Raw genomic sequence first — 18,038 nt, 5'->3', positions numbered from 1 at the left:
TGGTTTAGCTTTTTTAGGCCTCAAAACTGAGCTTCTGAAGCCAGAGTTTCATGCCCCTTGGCTAATAGTTCTTTTGGGGGGTCTGTTTTGCTTAGTGAAAGGTCACAACTGTATGACTTCCTCAGAATTTAAGGACTGGTGCTTGTTTTGTGCTAGTCTGATCTTTTTTATTGGAATGTTCCTTAACTTTTAATTTTATATTTTTATTCAAATATTACAGGAGAATTATGTTCCAGTGATAGGTACTGGGAAAGAGGGGTGACAGACATGCTTTCTTTGTCATGGAACTTAGATTTTAGTGGAGGAGACAGACAGAAAAGTAGAAAAATAAAATACTACAAGATTTGTGAATGCTATGAAGGAAATCAATCTAGGCTGAGAGGATCTAGTAGAAGGGACTTACCTGAGCTGGTGAGGTCAGAGAAAGCGTGAAACTGCAGAAGGGAGGAGGAGCAAGGCTTGGGCGAGGAGGGAGAGAGCTTATGCAAAGTTCTGGGTTGGGAAAGACAGCAATGTGATGTGAGTGTGGCTCTGAGATGCAGATCTAGAAGAGTTTGGACAGGTAATGGTCAAAGGCAGGAAATTGGGTGCCATGGAAGGGGTTTGAAGCCAGGAAGTGACCTGAGGCTGTTACTGCAATCCAGGTCAGAACGATGGTGACTGATGAGTCGCCCATCCGTCCATCATAGAGACATTATGTAGACTGAGTGATGGCTGTGGTTTGAAAATAAGTTGCTGGTGGGAGGGGGGATGATGGGGAAGAGAAAGGAAGAGACAAAGATGACTTGGTATATTTGTAGCTGTCTGTTCTCTGGGTTATCTTATTGTCTTATGAGTTTGTCTGTGGTATTCATTTCTGTCTTAGATTTTAAATTTAAACACGAAAGGTATATCAGTGGCTTTTGATTTTTGAATGACCCTAAAGGATTCTTTTTCTGCATATGGGTGTAATTTTTATATTAAAAATCATTTGATAAACAGAAAACTTGTGGTTTTCACCTCCATTTTATTTGAGTATAAACACTTTTAAGATTCCATTTATTAGGTTATAGTTAGTATTCAGGTAGGCGCTACTGGTTTTTTTGTTTCTGTTTTAATAGAGGCTATTTCCAGTTTAACAACAGAGTGTTTCAGGTTTCTGAGTGGATTTAGTTTAGCTGTGAAATACATTTTCCTACGGTTTAGGAAATTGAAAGTGTGTTTTGCGTAGCTTGCTTTGCTTATAAAATTTTCCAGTTCTAGCTTATGTAGCTATATGATGGCTGGGAGAAAAATCATGAGAAGTAAAAGTTGAAAAACTGAGGCAAGTTGACCCATAGAGAAAACCCTGTTTTTTACTCAGCAGACATTGCTCATTGCATGTGCTGGTAATATGGAACTAACATTGACTCAGCAGTCCCTGTCATGCTCTTGAGGAGCTTCCTGGTTACTGAGACTTTATTTAAAAGGACAAATTCATGTCATCTGAAACAGACAGTAGCTGTGGGAGGGCGGAGAAAGGATGTGCAGCCTAACCTGAGCATCCTGAGGGGACCCTCACACGTGTGCCACAGAGGCTACACCGTGGGGGACCGGAGGGTACCCCAGGTAGCATGGCCATGCCTCCCCCCGCGGCCCCTGTCTGAATATTTAAGGGAACTTTTGGACTTTTGTAATTAGGAGTAGGGGAGAAGGATTGACAGTGATTTTGATTAGCATAGAATTGGACACTGTGGATAAACCTTTGAGTTTCTTCTTACCAATAGTTTAAATCACCTAAGTTCAATTTAGATGGTATCCATAAACGTCATTACGCTGGGAATGGAGTCTCGCCCAGGTGAGAATTGTGTTCCCATGGCAAGTAAAGTGCTGATAGCCATTTGCTTTGTGACCTTTCTCTTGTTTAAGACTCAAATTCAGAGAACTTTTTATCTAAGATTTCTGCTCTTGATCTGAACAGTTGGACTAGGTTCTAAGGTGCTAAGGTTCCTTCAGGCTAAAATATTTTAGTTCTTTCTAATAAGTGAAAGGGGGCAGTGGTGATTATCCTGGAGTCGGAGTTAAGGTCACAAGGAGTAAGGTGGGACCATCAGGCATGTGCAGCTGGTGGGGAACGACAGCACAGCCGAGTGTGAGCTCTGCGGTGGTGAGGCGAAGAGGCTTGGACAGCAAACCTGGTGGCACACGGGATCTCCTTGTCTGTGGAACAGATTTAACCCAGGCTTAGGGGAAATGCTCCCCTGTGTCTTGGGCATTTTAATTTTAGCAGGAATTTCAATATATTGAGGCCTACTGTATCCCAAAGCTCAATGCTAGACTCAAGTCATATAATGGAAGTAAACCACGGCCCTAGCTTTTGAGAAGCTCAGTATACTGAACAAATGAAAATAGAATACCATGGGAGCTTAAAAGCAAGGATGGTCAACTAAAGGGTCATGCAGGGCCTGAAAGGGAAGGTGCTCTATGAACTGGTTCTTTTTTTTTTTTTAATCTTTATTGGAGTATAATTGCTTTACAATGTTGTGTTAGTTTCTGCTGTGTAACAGAGTTAATCAGCTATATGTATACATATATCCCCATATCCCCTCCCTCTTGTGTCTCCCTCCTTCCTTCCCTATCCCACCACTCTAGGTGGTCACAAAGGACCAAGCTGATCTCCTAGTGCTATGTGGCTGCTTCCCACTAGCTATTTTACATTTGGTAGTGTATATATGTCAGTGCTACTCTCTCACTTCGTCCCAGCTTACCCTTCACCCTCACCATGTCCTCAAGTCCATTCTGTACATCTGCATCTTTATTCCTGTTCTGCCCTTAGGTTCATTAGAACCTTTTTTTTTTTTTTTTTTAAGATTCATATATATGTGTTAGCATACGGTATTTGTTTTTCTCTTTCTGACTTCACATGAACTGGTTCTTGAAGGATGACAACAAGTGTATGAGGTAGAAGAGGTGCTGGGAAAGGCACAGGTGTGGTTCATGTGAGTGAGGGGCCACGAGCTAGGAAGTTAAGAATGCTGAACTGTGAAGGGCCTCTGTGCTTTGTACATGAGTTTAGTAGTGGGAGCCCTCTAAAGTTTTTAAGAAGAGAACTGTCATGGTCAGTTTTATTTTTTAGAAACTGGTGTGGGCAGGGTGGTGAGAGTCTGGAGTGGGGTTAATTAAGGGCTGTTACAGGGGAAGGGATTGTGAGAAGCTGAACTGAGATCTCTTGTGTTGGGAATATAAGGTGGAAGCCGATGACAGCCATCGCTAGGCAGTTGCCTGTAGGTGAGTGGAGAGCTGTGGCATCAGGGATGATTGAATGGTGCCTCTGAGAATGGAGAGGAGGGATGGGAGGAGGGGGTCGATGGTTTTCAACAGGGAAGCCAGGCGGGGTTCAGCAATCTGATGGGTTTGTTAACGAGAAGAGGGTTGGGGGCCAAATATACAGATTTGGGTCTAAGCTTTGGTGGAATCCGCAGAATGAGCAGAGGCAGAGAAGCTGTGGATGGAGGTGCAGAGGCGGAGGTGCAGAGGCAGGCGCCCCTGAAGACTGAGAGCCATTGGTGAAGGTGCGAAGCCAGGGATGGAGGGAGAGTCCTCCGTGCTCAGGGCCACCGAGGGATAAGAAGCGCTGGAAGCACTTTGAGCAGACGGGTACTTAGCCAGTCTTCTTGGAATTGATTCTTTTACCATCTGTTTTGTTTTCCAACTTTTTATTGTGAAATTTTTCATACATACACAATAGTATGTGTATACATGTATATAATAAGGAAAATCTTCCATATCCATGTTACCCCCTTTAAAAACTAGAACAGGGAGCTTCCCTGGTGGCGCAGTGGTTGAGAGTCCGCCTGCCGATGCAGGGGACATGGGTTCGTGCCCCAGTCCGGGAAGATCCCACGTGCCACGAAGTGGCTGGGCCTGTGGGCCATGACCGCTGAGCCTGTGCGTCCGGAGCCTGCGCTCCGCAGCGGGAGAGGCCGCAACAGTGAGAGACCCACATACCGCAAAAAAAACAAAACAAAACAACTAGAACAGGACCTTTGAAACTCTCTCCTGCCAGAAGTTGATTGTATTGCTTCCTTAACAGGAATAAGGTGATTGTAAGCATAGAAGGCATTAAAGCTGAAGTTTAAATAAAATGTTATATCTGTGATTTATACATGCAGCTGAGAATGCTTTTAACCAAAGGAGGAGGGAGATTCATTGTCATTCGATGAGGAGCGGCTTCTCTTCCAGAGCTGGCGGGAGAGGGAGAGGGAGAAGAAGAAGCATGGGTCTGGTGTGCTTGATGGGCTCGGGAAACTGTGTGTGTGTTGAATGCTATTTACAGTCCTGATGAAGGAACAAATTGCGAAACAATTGAGAAACAATGAGTTGTTCCAGTTTTATGTTTCCTATTTCTTTGGGCAGTGCGTTCTAATATGTTAAGTATTTCTGACCTGGCATCATCATGCTTTCATCTCTGCAGTGGGACTAATGTGTAATTTGCAGGGGATTTTGATGAATACACGAGTTTGAGAAAATGGGAAGTGGAGGGCTTTGAATTTGTCAGGGGTGTGGCTGGGAGGTTGATTTCTTTCCTGTCATATTTAGGGATGTCTGTGCGTGTGCCGAATCAGGAAAGGAGCTCCAGGTCACTGTAGCAGTGAAGTGGTGGAAAAAGTGTAAGCTGTCCTCCCTCTTGTCAGGTCTGCATGAGCACCCTCCCCAGCTCCGCCTCGGCTATCTAGACCAGGCCTCAGCGAACTCACGGTGAAGGGCTAGCTGTTCAGCACTTTAAGCTTTGTGGGCCCTGTTGTCCCCATCCCAGCCACTCAGCTCTGCCCTCGTACTGCGGAAGCAGCCATAGACAGCCCATGAGCGCATGGGCCTGGCTGGATTCTACTCAAACCTTATTTGTAAAACCAGCTGGTGGGCCGGTGGCCTGCAGGCCATAGTTTGTGGACCCCTTGGCCGGACTCACAGATAGTTTTTGTATAGTGTACTGGAGCCGAGAATGGTCATTACTTTTTTAAGGGTTATATGAAAAGAAGACTATCTGACAAAGGCCATATGTAGCCAGCAAGCCTCAAATGTGTGCCGGCCAGCCCGCTTCTGGCCTTGCTTGTGGGAACCAGCCAGCCCCACGAGCTGTGGGGAAGCTGGGAAGGGAGCGTTTGAACCTTTGGGCCTCTTAAGTCTTCTGATGTAGAATCAGAACGCGTAAGCCTGTCTTCCACGAAATCTTTCAGCTTTAAAGGGGGCTAGTCTTTGGCTTTTTCTGCACCATCCCCTTGCCTGTTCTGACCCTTAGCAGAACTTGACCCCGTCAACTTCTGTGGGACACATGAATGACACTTGGTGCTCTCATTTGCCTTCCAGTCTCTGTCGCTACTAAGTTTGCAGTCTTTGGAGAGCAGGAACTTGGTTTTAATTCATTGTTTGTCCCCCAAGTTCTTAGTACATAATAAGGCCAGTGGGTACCTGGGTAAATGGATGTCATTAGTGTTAATCCCTACTGAAGCTGTACTAGTGTTCTCACGGTCTGTGGAACTGCTTTTAACTTTTAACTGTATAAACAGTAAAATAACCCTTGAAGGCGTCTGCAGTGGAACCAAGTGTGCTCTTGGTGAAGTATCTGAGTTTTGTTTAGTGTGACCCAAACTCTCACAGAATCTCCGTGGCCCTTGAATTAGGTTCAGGGGTGGGGGGTGAGGAGCTGATGGGGTGCTTAGTGCCGGTCAGGAACTGTTGTGGGTGTTTCACGCACAGCGTTAATTCTCAGACACCTGAAAGACCCACGGGTTGTCCCTGCGGCTGGCAAGCTGAGAGGCTGTGAGTGAGGACACTGCTTTGTGCAAATCCAAGTGGAAGGCATCGTACCTCCCAGGATTGCTGTGGGGATTCAATAATTTACTGTCTGCCAAGACTGCAGGCAGTCCCCAATGGAGGTATAAGTGTCAGCCTTTTCTTTGTTTTGCTGTTCCTGCTCACTCTTTTTTAGATACACTGATAGTAAGCAGTCTGCCCCTTTGTTGTCAGGTTGTTAATAAGTAATAAGGCTGGGACTTCCCTGGTGGCCCAGTGGTTGAGAATCCGCCTTCCAATGCAGGGGACGTGGGTTTGATCCCTGGTCAGGGAACTAAGATCCCACATGCCAACTAAGCCCATGCACCACAACTAGAGAGAACCCTGTGAATGGCAATGAAGAGCCTATAGGCTGCAATGAAAGATCCCGTGTGCTGCAACTAAGACCTGATGCAGCCAAAAATAAATAAATAAATAAATTTAAAAAAAAAAAAAAAAAAGTAATAAGGCCTTTGAGGTTTTAAATCACTCTTCCAACCACCAAGATATCCTGACTACTGTGAAGCTGGTCATTTACATTAAAAAGATGTAAGTTTTGCCAAATTACAAAGACAGACTTTTGGAGAGTAGTGTGGCAAAATGTCCCAAGGGCCGTGAAAACGTTCCTGTTCTTTAATCCAGGAATCTAGGCTTTACAAGAAATACAGTGCAGGGAAATTAAATTCAAAAGAGTATGTGAAGATGGTAACAGAGAGAAAGAAGAACCCTTCAGAAACACAGGGATGCTTGTTTGCAGCAGGCTCACCGAATGAAGCAAGAGCAGTATAGTGGGGAAACGCAGAAAAACTGCCCCTGGCATGCATACATGGGACTCTTTTTTAAAAAAAAATAAATAAATTTATTTATTTATTTTTGGCTGCATTGGGTCTTCGTTGCTGCGTGTGGGCTTTCTCTAGTTGCGGCAAGCGGGGTTCTCATTGCGGTGGCTTCTCTTGTTGCAGAGCACAGGCTCTAGGCGCAGACTTCAGTAGTTGTGGCACACGGGCTCAGTAGTTGTGGCTCACGGGCTTATTTGCTTTGTGGCATGTGGCATCTTCCTGGACCAAGGCTCGAACCCGTGTCCCCTGCATTGGCAGGCAGATTCTTAACCACTGCGCCACCAGGGAAGTCCTGTATGTGGGACTCTTAAGAAAGAAAGCCGTACATGGGAAGCAACCTAAGTGTCCATCAACAGATGAATGAATGGATAAAGAAGATGTGGCACATATATACAATGGAATATTACTCAGCCATAAAAAGAAACGAAATTGAGTTATTTGTAGTGAGGTGGATGGACCTAGAATCTGTCATACAGAGTGAAGTAACTCAGAAAGAGAATGAAACAAATACTGTATGCTAATACATATATATGGAATCTTAGGGGGGAAAAAAGGGTCATGAAGTACCTAGGGGTAAGACGGGAATAAAGACACAGACCTACTAGAGCATGGACTTGAGGATATGCGAAGGGGGAAGGGTAAGCTGTGACAAAGTGAGAGAGTGGCATGGACATATATACACTACCAAACGTAAAATAGCTAGCTAGTGGGAAGCAGCCGCATAGCACAGGGAGATCAGCTAGGTGGTTTGTGACTACCTAGAGGGGTGGGATAGGGAGGGTGGGAGGGAGGGAGACGCAAGAGGGAAGAGATATGGGAACATATGTATATGTATAACTGATTCACTTTGTTATAAAGCAGAAACTAACACACCATTGTAAAGCATTTATACTCCAATAAAGATGTTTTTAAAAAAAGAAAGCAAGCCGCAAAGTGGGCGGATGGGAGGGAGGGAGGGAGGAGGGAAGGAGAACTGTAGCTACCTTGGGGCAGGAACTGTGGGATTTTTTTCTCTTTTGTTTTCCTTTATTTTGCTGAACGTTGTAACATGGCAACACTTTTTTAAAAAGAAACTTTTTTTTTTAATTAAAGTGCTTCAACTTAGGAGATCATGTTGTTATGTGAAACAACTTTTTAGGTCATTAATTGGGGGAAAAAGAGGGGATGGCCATGATCTACTGGAAGACAAAACAACTGTAGTCAGTGGTTAGGCAGGCATAGGCCCTATCCCAGCATTCTCCCTCAGGCTGCTCCAGAACCAGCCTTGGTGATGACTCTACAGGCATCACCCCCTAAAGAGGTGGAGACTCTGGGTGAAGTTACTCTGGTGTAGATTATGTGCTTCAAAAAAGTTAAGGGGAGGAAATGCTAACAGCAAAATAGGTTTTCCCAAAACTTCATGTATTCGCAACTTTCCAGAACACTTCTTAGGTGAAGAGAGACCTCTGTACTTCTCTTGCAGAAGGGGGCATTCCAGATGGGGTGTTGCTGAAGAGAAGGGAGACAGTGCTTTTCTTTCCTTTTTTAAAAAAAAATTATTTATTTATTTTTGGCTGTGTTGGGTCTTTGTTGCTGTGCACATGGACTTTCTCTAGTTGCAGAGAGCAGGGGCTACTCTTCGTTGCGGTGCACAGGCTTCTCATTGCGGTGGCTTCGCGGAGCACGAGCTCTAGGCATGCAGGCTCAGTAGCTGTGGCGCATGCACTTAGTTGCTCCACAGCACGTGGGATCTTCCTGGACCAGGGCTCGAACCTGTGTCTCCTGCATTGGCAGGCGGATTCTTAACCACTGTGCCACCAGGGAAGCCCGGGACAGTGCTTTTCTAACCGCCTCTAGGTGGTTCCGGGTGTGCGGGGCAGACTCACGGGGGGCTCCGAGAGCGGGTGGCCAGGGGTGTGATGCTTAGGTGAGAGCTCTTGCGTCTGAGCTTTTCCGTTAAAATTTTCACGTTTTCGTTTTGAGGCTCAAATGATGATTCCTGTACAAGGTGCAGTATGGGTGTTTTTTTTTAAATTATAATGCAAGTATATACTCCCTTTTCTGGTTTTTATATTTTGAGGGGCACAGAGGCCTTTGTCATCTCTCTGGGTGCCCGGGGAAGTGTGCAGGGTGCACACCCTAGATTAGGACCAGAAGGAAGAGTATGTGGTGGTTGTGATGGGCCTAAGGAAGGAGGCAGCTGAACTTACTGAGGATTTAAAAATAATTTAAAAAATTCAGACCAGGTATCTGTATGTGTAAACAAAAGCTTCCTATGAAACAGAGATATGTGGGAGGGGTGCTGTGCATCTAACGTTAATATTCAGGATGTTAACTTCGATTGCATTACAAACTACAGAGGGTAAAACAGTGTGACAGGACCTTCTTAATGACTGAGAATATGGAGAGGGAAATAATTTGTTATTGAGTTAATTGGTTTATTTTAAAAGTTTGACAAACACTGGCATAGAGTAAGATTTTTCTCTTAATTTTCTCTCTCTCTGAAGGTATCCGAGCCCACCAATGGGATCTGTATCAGCACCCAGCCTGCCTACAGCAGAAGAAAATCTGGAATATGTACGAACTCTCTATGATTTTCTTGGGAACGATGCCGAAGACCTGCCCTTTAAAAAGGGTGAGATCCTGGTGATAATAGAGAAGCCGGAAGAACAGTGGTGGAGTGCCCGGAACAAGGATGGCCGGGTGGGGATGATTCCCGTCCCTTATGTCGAAAAGCTTGTGAGGTCCTCGCCACACGGAAAGCATGGGAATAGGAATTCCAACAGTTACGGGATCCCAGAACCTGCTCACGCGTATGCTCAGCCTCAGACCACGGCTCCTCTGCCTGCAGTTTCCAGCACTCCTGGGACAGCAGTCAGCCCTTTGCCATCCACACAGAATGGACCTGTCTTTGCAAAAGCAATTCAGAAAAGAGTGCCCTGTGCTTATGACAAGACCGCCCTGGCATTAGAGGTAAAATCTACTAAGGCTGGTTCTTTGGGTCCTTTGACACTCAGTTTTTGTTCTCTTTGGCCATGGCTTGCGGGGATCTCAGTTCCCCGACCAGGAATTGAACCCATGCCCTAGGCAGTGGAAGCATGGAGTCCTAACCACTGGACTGCCAGGGAATTCCCTAAAAATGCATATTTTTAGAAGAATGGTCCCATATATTTTTGTGTGTTATTTTTTTACTGATGTATAAATTTATATAAATTACATAAGTGAGGTGGGCCCTAAATATTATTGTATTAGAATATGGGATTTGGTACCACAGTTCCCCAGCTCTGTCATTTATTGATAACTTGTGAAAATGGTTTGTGAATCACACATTGCAATGTAAGTATCATTATGAGTACGGTTTTATACTCTTTCTTAGTATCATTACATCACATGTGTGTTAGAGAAACTGAGATTAAGTTATTGCTTGTTCTGTGTGTGTTCACCCCGAGGTCACAGTAGGGCAGAGCTGGGAGGCAGCCCAGGTGCATGGCAGGAGGATGAAGTCATGGGGCCTGTTGCTTCTGAGCAGCCTGCCCTCAGATTCAAAGGGAGCTGTGATTTTTGTGTGTTTTTTTTCACTGGTTATCCTCAGGTTTATTTGGACCAAGAGTAATACCCAAGTGAACTACACCTGGAGGTTTGGTTCAGAGTCTGAGGTTACTTCTCCCTCTCATGTTAGCTCTAAGGAAAGAGCATCTGAGGCGGGGACCGGGGCTGGGGAGGACCCCGTGCTTTTATACTTCACAACAGGAAGGGAACCAGAGAGGCTCCCTCCACAGATGGAGGCCTGGCTGAGTAGGCCTGCTGGCCTTCTCATCCCCACACAGAGCTGCCCCTGCACGGTACACACCTCAGCACCCTGAAATAACTTGGGGGGTTCTGGGCTCTAAATACCTTCCAGTTTGCTTAGTGGTTTCAGGCTCTGGGAGCACTTCCACATCTCTGGTCTCCTCATGGGAGTAGGGAGCTAGGATTTAGAGTTGTGTTATGCAGCTGACGGTTGGCACACCAGGGTGAGATCCTGGGGGTCCAGGCTCCCAGTCAGAATTCCAAGCCCTGTAAAGGAAGTCAGGAAGTGGGTTCTTACCTGAGCCAGGATTTAAAGCCTCACTCCCTTTAGGATGCCTGTGTGTTGACTTCTGGCTCTAAGATGTGCGGTTTAGAAATCCCTGTCTCCCATGTTTGTTCTTTGGAGTGTGCACAGGGGGTTGTAGAGGGGATCACTCAGAGCTTGGGGAGTGGATACATAGGTGGGTGCCTTAGGGAGGCCGGGGTGAGGAGAAGGAGCCTGGTTCGTGAAGCATATTTGAAGATAACCCATCTTCTCATTGTTAACACTGCTCTTCTAGCCTCAGGCCCCAGAGACAGGTCTCCACACCTGAGCCTCCTCGTGACACCAGCCCAGCCATGTCAGCCTCGTGAAAGGCTGCCTTAGGTAATTAGTGTTAGTGGACCCAAGAAATAGACCTTTGCCAAATTCCACTTCATGGTATTTCCTGTGCTGTGTGTTTAAATGAGACTTTCAGCTATGCCGTAAATAAGTATGTCTGTGAATTATGTTATCTTCTAAAACTGATGCCTGTCGGATCTTGTTAAAAACACTCCCCTCTTGGGACTGTTGCAATTAGGTTACCAGGAAAAGTATTAAAATTAAAATAAGAAAGGTGAGACAAGTAGGAGAAAATGTGCCAGTAATTGAAGCTTCGTTATTCCCCTTGAGATGGTGTTACAAAGTGAGGATGGTTCAGGTGAACTTTACTTCCTGAGTTAGTTCACAAGGTTTTTTCATAAAACTTGAGTTTTGAAAGAACATTCCTGCACGCGAAGAGATATTTTAAGAGAGGTCTTTGTTTAGACACTTTGCTCTCTTGCTTACCTCTTTTTAGGAAACGAGTTTATCCTTGGGATTTGGTTTGAAAGGGGAGCCTCCCGTGCCCTTGGTGGAGCAGGGCTGGAAGGGCTCCTGGGAAGCAGGGGTGTTCTCAGGTGGTGGGGAGTGGCGAAGGCCTTTCCAAAGGTAGATCGTTGGCAGAAGAGAATGTTTGGAGCAGGGGTGCTGTGGTCATTACAAAATAACCTGCAGTCCAAGTTGTGTCCTCTGACACAGCGGCCCGCATTCGAGTCCCAGCTGTTCCTGGTGTGATCTTGGGCACGTTTCTCAAATTCTCTAAGCCTAAAAGGCACCCTGGCTCTGAGAGTTGATGTTTGTTTGTTAATCATCCATTCATGCATCCAACCTGTGAGGGGTGCCTTGTAGGGTCCTGCCACCAAAGAGCTTGCCACCTAATGAAAGATTAGAGGCAGAAACCAGCAGTGTGGTAAGTGATCTGATAACACAGAATAGGTGGGAGCAGAGATGGAGGTAGGAGATGGGAATGTGGGTGGGTGTTGGTCTGGGAAGGCTTCCTGCAGGAGGTGACCCTTGAACTGAGTTTTGAAGGATGACTAGAAGTTAGCTGGGTGAAGTGGGGGGAGGCATTCCTGGCAGAAGGAAGAGCTTGCAGGAACAAGAGAACACCACTGTGTAGCTGAAGGTCATTGAGAGTGTTGGGTGTGTTGGGCAAAAGACAAAAGCTTGGACGCGAGCTGTGACCATATCAGCAGAGAGCAAAGCTGAGGAGGTGAACAGTTTTCTTGTGGCCTTCATTGAGGCATGAAATCGCCAGTTTCTCACAGCTGTTAGAGGTTCTGAAGTTTGCAGGTGGGCAGTTTACCTTTTTATTGATTAATTTTTAAGTAATTTAGAGCAAATGCTTGAGTCTCCCTATAATAATATCAGTCTCCTATACTCATATTCCAGTATACTTTCCTGACTAGAAAAGGGCAGAAATTTGTTAGCACCTTCAGAGTTGTACTTAGCTCTGAGCACGCACAGCCAGGAGTCTGAATGGAGCCTCACGGAGCAGTGCCCCGTGGTGTGGGCTAAGGGAACGGTGGTGAAGTGGGGTAGGGGCTGCAGGTGAGGTATGAAGGGAGTGGGGATGGATCGAGAGAGTCGAGGAGGGCAAGTGGGGTGGTCCTTAGCTCTGTCTTCCTGATGCCTCAGCTCCTACCTCACCCTCACCATGGACACCTCCACAAACATTCCCTTCTTCAGCAGAGGTTTCCTGAGTGCCTGGATGTGGCTGTAGGAGTGGGGAGTGCAGCGGGGAGCAACGCAGAGGGCCCGTCTTTGTGGAGCCTGGGACACAGTCTCATGACATGGTCTCTGCTCCCACCAGGGAGAAACCAGCCGCCTCATCCCTGTCCTGTACCAGCCTCGCTCAGTGTGGACCCCTGTAGTTGTCCCTCTTGAGGTTTTTGTTTGTTGGTTTTGGTTTTTTCGGTCTTACCCACCTGTATGCTTCTGGTCTTTTAAAATCCTGATTACATCGTGTAGCATATTGATCACCCCCTCGGTTTCATGTTATCTGCACATTTCATAAATGCACGATCCAGATCCTTCTCTGCAGCCTCTCCTGATCCATGTCTGATATCTAAAAAAGGACAGTGAGGCTGGTCTGGTGTGACTTGTTCCTGACTGAGCCCATGCTGCCTTCTAGAGACCCTATTTCCCATTCTAAATGCTCATAAACCATCTGTCTGCTAATTGCATCCAGAATTTTGTCCAGGTTTGATCTCAAGCTCACCTTTTGCGTTTCATAGAATTTGCCATTATCCCTGTTAGAACAAAAACCAAGAGACTTGACCCTTCTTAAGCCTGCAAGTGTTCTGTGATGTAATTCTCTGTGGCAGATGACCAGCACTGGACTGGTCCTGTTTGCCAGTGTGTTTGGTCAGCACTTGGATATCTGTCCTTATCAGCATGAGGCCATCCTTTCATCTGTGGTGCATATTTTTTCTGTGAGCTCACCAGCATGCTCAAGAAACCTGCTCTTCACTCCCATTGGGGTCATCTGTGATTGTGGTGTTTACATTTCTTGGGTGTCTACTCCCCATTTTGAAAACCCCTAGACATTGAGTTGCATCTGGTCTGAATCTTTTGAATTGACCTTCCTAAGACCCATGGTACTTCTTCCTTCACTGACTGGCCTAGAATTCCCAGATTTCTGCTTCCACAAGTTGGTTTTGCTTCATTGGTTAGAATTAAGTGTTCGCGTTAGCAGTTTCTTCATCACTGCTTCTACTTACTGAGAGGAAGTTATCTACAAGGCAAATCTAGGTTTCCTCAGTGCTGATTGTGTTTTTCTGCTCTCCTGGATCAGCTGTGAGTTCCTGTGGCTGGAACTCTATGCCCACAGTGATGTCGGGTCTGCATGTGGAGGTCTGTAAGGGTCAGAGGCATTGCCTCCCAGCGTGAGGGGGCTGCTCTGTCTCAGCGATTCCCCTCCTCACCAAGGCTTGTCAGAGATGCCCACAAGCTCACACCCACCTTCTTAAGGACTTTCATCAGGGCTGCCGGGCTCCTTCTCCATCCTTCTGTCGTTGATGTGTCACTTGTCCTTAACAGCATCCAGTTTTAGGAATTCTGTACCTAAGGTAACATTTTTTTTTTCTAGCATATCATATTCTTATTGGATTGTGAATTAGAGAATATTCTTAAAAGGGTTTTGTTCCTCTTTCTTACTATGTAAATTGAGTGAGAGTACTGTGAAATTGGGGCCCTAGTGTGGTTCAGACAAGGCCAGTCCCAGCCTGGTCATTAAGCTAACCTCAGTTTTCCATACGTGGCAATAGCTACTGTGTAAGGAGAACCATCAGCTAGGGCTTCGCAGAGAATATTTTAGTTGATCCTCATAGCTGCCCCATTTTATGCACTTAGAACTTGAGGTTTGTTTAATTTGTTGACAGTCTCATAGTTGGTATGTGGTAGAGCTAGGACTCAGCCCACACAGTCTTTCTTTAAACAGCTTTATTGAGATAAAATTCACATATCATACAATTTACCCATTTAAAGTGTACAACTTAGTGGTCTTTGGCATGTTAAATTATTCATTTTTAAAAAATTGTGATGAAATGTGCATAACGGAATTTGCCCTTTTTAAGTGTTCAATTCAGTGGCATTAATTGCATTCACAGTGTTGTGCAGTTATCAGCACTGTTTCCAAAACTTTTTCCTCACCCCAAACTATAACCATTAAGCAGTAACTCCCTACCCTCCTCTCCTGAGGCCCTGGTAACCTCTAGTCTACCTTCTATCTGTATGAATTTGCCTATTCTAGATACCTCATATAATAAATGGAATCATAAAATATTTGTCCTTTGGATTGGGCTTATTTCACAGAGCATAATGTTTTAAGGTTCATCCATGTTATAGCAAGTATCTTCATTCTTTTTATAGCTAAGTAAAATTCCATTGTATGGATAGAGACCACATTTTGTTTATCCATTCATTAGGTAATGGTCATTAGAGTTATTTCTACCTTTTGGTTATTGAGGATAGTGTTACGAACATTTATGTACATGTTTTTGTTTGAATACCTGTTTTCAGTTCTCTAGGGTATATGCCTAACAGTGGAATTGCTGGGTAGCTCTTTAACTTTTGAGGCCAACTAAACTGTTTACACAGTGGCTGCACCATTTTACAATCCCACAAGCAATCCACAGTTCTCCACATCCTCATCAACACCTGTTATTTTCCTTCTTTTTAAAATTTATAGCCATCCTACTGGCTATAAAGTGGCATCTTGTGGTTTTGATTTGCACTTCTGTAATTACTAATTATGTTAAGTGTCTTTTCCTGTGCCTCTTGGCCATTTTTATATCTTCTTTAGGAAAATGTTCAAGAGCTTTGCCCATTTTAATTTTAATTTAATTTTATTTTATTTTTGCCTGTTTTAAAATTGTGTTGTTTGGTTTTTGTTGTTGAGTTTTAGGAGTTTTTCATATATTTTGGATATTAAACTCTTATCAGAGGTATGATTTTTAAATACTTTTTTCCGTTCTGTAGGTTGTCTTTGTACTTTCTTGTCAGTATACTTTAATGCACGTTGTTGATTTTGATGAAGTTCATCTTATCTATTTTATCTTTTGCTGCTTGTGCTTTTGATGTCATATCTAAGAATCCATTGCCAAATTCAGGGTCATGAAGATTTACCCCCATGTTTTCTTCTAAGAGTTTTATGGTTTTAGCTTTTACATTCAGGTCGTGTATCCATTTTGAGTTAATTTTTGTATATGGATTGACATGGGCGTCCAAATTCTTTCTTTGCAGGTAGAAAATCCAGTCGTACCAGTACCATTTGTTGAAGAAATTGTTCTTTCCCCATTGAATGGACTTGGCACCCTTTTCAAAAATCAGTTGGCCAGGGAATTCCCTGGTGGTCCAGTGGTTAGGACTTTGTGCTTCCATTGCAGGGGTCATGGATTCCATCCCTGGTCGGAGAAGTAAGATCCCACAAGCCACAAGATGTGGCAAAAAATAATAATAATCAGTTGGCCAGAGATGTATGAGTTTATTTATGAACTCTCAATTCTATTCCATCGATCCATATGTCTGTCTGTGTGCCAAGACCACACTGTTTTGATTTCCATAGCTTTGTGTAGTGGGTTTGAAGTCAGGAAATATGAGTTCTCCAACTTTGTTCTTCTTTTTCAAGATTGTTTTGGCTATTCAGCATGCCTTGCACTTCTATATGAATTTGAGGATCAGCCTTTCCATTTCTGGGGGGAAGAAAAGCTGTTAGAATTTTGATAGAAATTGTGTTGAATTTGTAGATGACTTTGGGTAGTGTTGACATCTTGAAAATATTGTCTTCCTATCCACGAACACTGGATGTCTTTCCATTTATTTAAGTCTTCTTTAATTTCTTTTAGCAGTGTTTTGTAATTTTTGGTGTACAAGTCTGTCACCTTGGTTAAATTTATTCCGTTACTCTATTCTTTTAGATGCTATCGTCAATGGAATTGCATTTTTTTTTTTTTTGGCTGCGCTGCGCAGCTTGCGGGATCTCAGTTCCCCAACAAGGATTGAACCTGGCACGACAGTGAAAGCGCCAAGTCCTAACCACTGGACCACCAGGGAGTTCCCTGGAATTACATTCTTATTTGCTCACTGCTGGTGTATAGAAACACAACTGATACTGTGTGTTGATCTTGTACCCTGCAAATTGGCTGAGTTTTATTAGCTCTAATAGCTTTCTTCTGGAATCTTTCTACATATAGGATCAGGTCATCTGTGAATGGAGATGGTTTTACTTCTTCCTTTCCATAGCCCACCTTCTCTTGCACCATGGCATACCTTTAACCCCTGACTCATCCTAAAATAAAACCCCTGTGTTTTCATAAGAAATGTTAACCAGTAAGTAGCCCTCTTGAACCAAGTTAATACCCTGAAGGATAATGGCAATTTTAAAGAGACTGAGTCTTCAATATTAAAAACCAGTCAGTAGGGCTTCCCTTGTGACGCAGTGGTTAAGAATCCACCTGCCAATGCAGGGGACACGGGTTTGAGCCCTGGTCTGGGAAGATCCCACATGCCACGGAGCAACGAAGCCTGCACTCTAGAGCCCACGAGCCACAACTACTGAAGCCCGTGCTCTGCAACAGTAGAATCCACTGCAATGAGAAGGCCGTGCACCACAACGACAAGTAGCCCCCGCTCGCTGCAACTAAGGAAAGCTCGCACACAGCAACCAAGACCCAACGCAGCCAAAAATAAAATAAATAAATAAATTCATTTAAAAAAAAAAAGCACCAGTCAGTAGCATCCGGTTGTAGGTGAGGGTACATGAGGCCACTTGATGGCTGCTCAGGGCACATGGACATGGAGGGTTTGATTCAGGTGCAGGTGCCCAGAGCACATGGGGCGGTGTTAGAGCAGGCAAAGGGCCCAGGCAGCTCCATGAGGGCAGGTGGGCTGTCTGCTTCTTTCTGTCTTGTGTCCTTCCAGGCCTGGCACGTGGATGTTCAGCATGCGTTAAATGAGTGAACGAATGAAAGCCACAAACGGCAGGATGAAAGCTGCCTGGTGATTGTAGCACGTGGGTTTTTGCTTTGTTTTATATCTTTTTGGGGTTACGGACCCCTTTGAGAATCTGATGAAAGCTGTGGACTCTTTCTCCAGAAAAACAACATATATTAATGTATTTACATATAGTTCTGCATATACTTTGAGGATCTTTAATATCTGAGACCCATTCCTGTCACCGAAGTTAGGACTTCTGACTCCAGTGTAACCCATTGCACTCCTGATCTTGTTTTTATGGCGCCTGACTGGGGAAGCAGAAAGCTGCTGTGGCAGCCAGTGCTGGGGCCTCCTGCAAGGAGGACTGCTCTTTGAATCAGGTGCCAGAAGACAGGCGGCAGAGTAATTTCCAGAGCTCCTATTCACACTCGGGACAGGTAGGGCTCCAGGAGACCATGGCCACATCAGGAAGTATCCTCTTGGCGTCTCCCTCTTCCTACCCCTCGTGTCAGCCTCACACAGAACGGAGCCTGCTAGTGTGTGCTCCATCTTAGAGTTGAAGCAAACCCCAGTGCGCTGGCAGT

General features: G+C 44.9%; 1 protein-coding gene across 1 annotated transcript in view; it reads left to right on the top strand.

Annotated features, from left to right (window-relative positions):
- Window positions 1-18,038, top strand: part of CRKL (CRK like proto-oncogene, adaptor protein) — a 31,888-nt gene that overhangs the window by 2,375 nt on the left and 11,475 nt on the right. Inside the window, exon 2 of the mRNA XM_032602734.1 lies at window positions 9,116-9,581. Within this exon, the coding sequence (XP_032458625.1) occupies window positions 9,116-9,581 (466 nt within the window). The remainder of the gene's footprint in view (window positions 1-9,115; window positions 9,582-18,038) is intronic.

This window comes from Phocoena sinus, chromosome 14 (genome assembly GCF_008692025.1).
Source record: "Phocoena sinus isolate mPhoSin1 chromosome 14, mPhoSin1.pri, whole genome shotgun sequence".
In the NCBI taxonomy this organism is placed as follows: domain Eukaryota; kingdom Metazoa; phylum Chordata; class Mammalia; order Artiodactyla; family Phocoenidae; genus Phocoena; species Phocoena sinus.
This window is presented reverse-complemented; position numbering and strand designations above follow the sequence as displayed.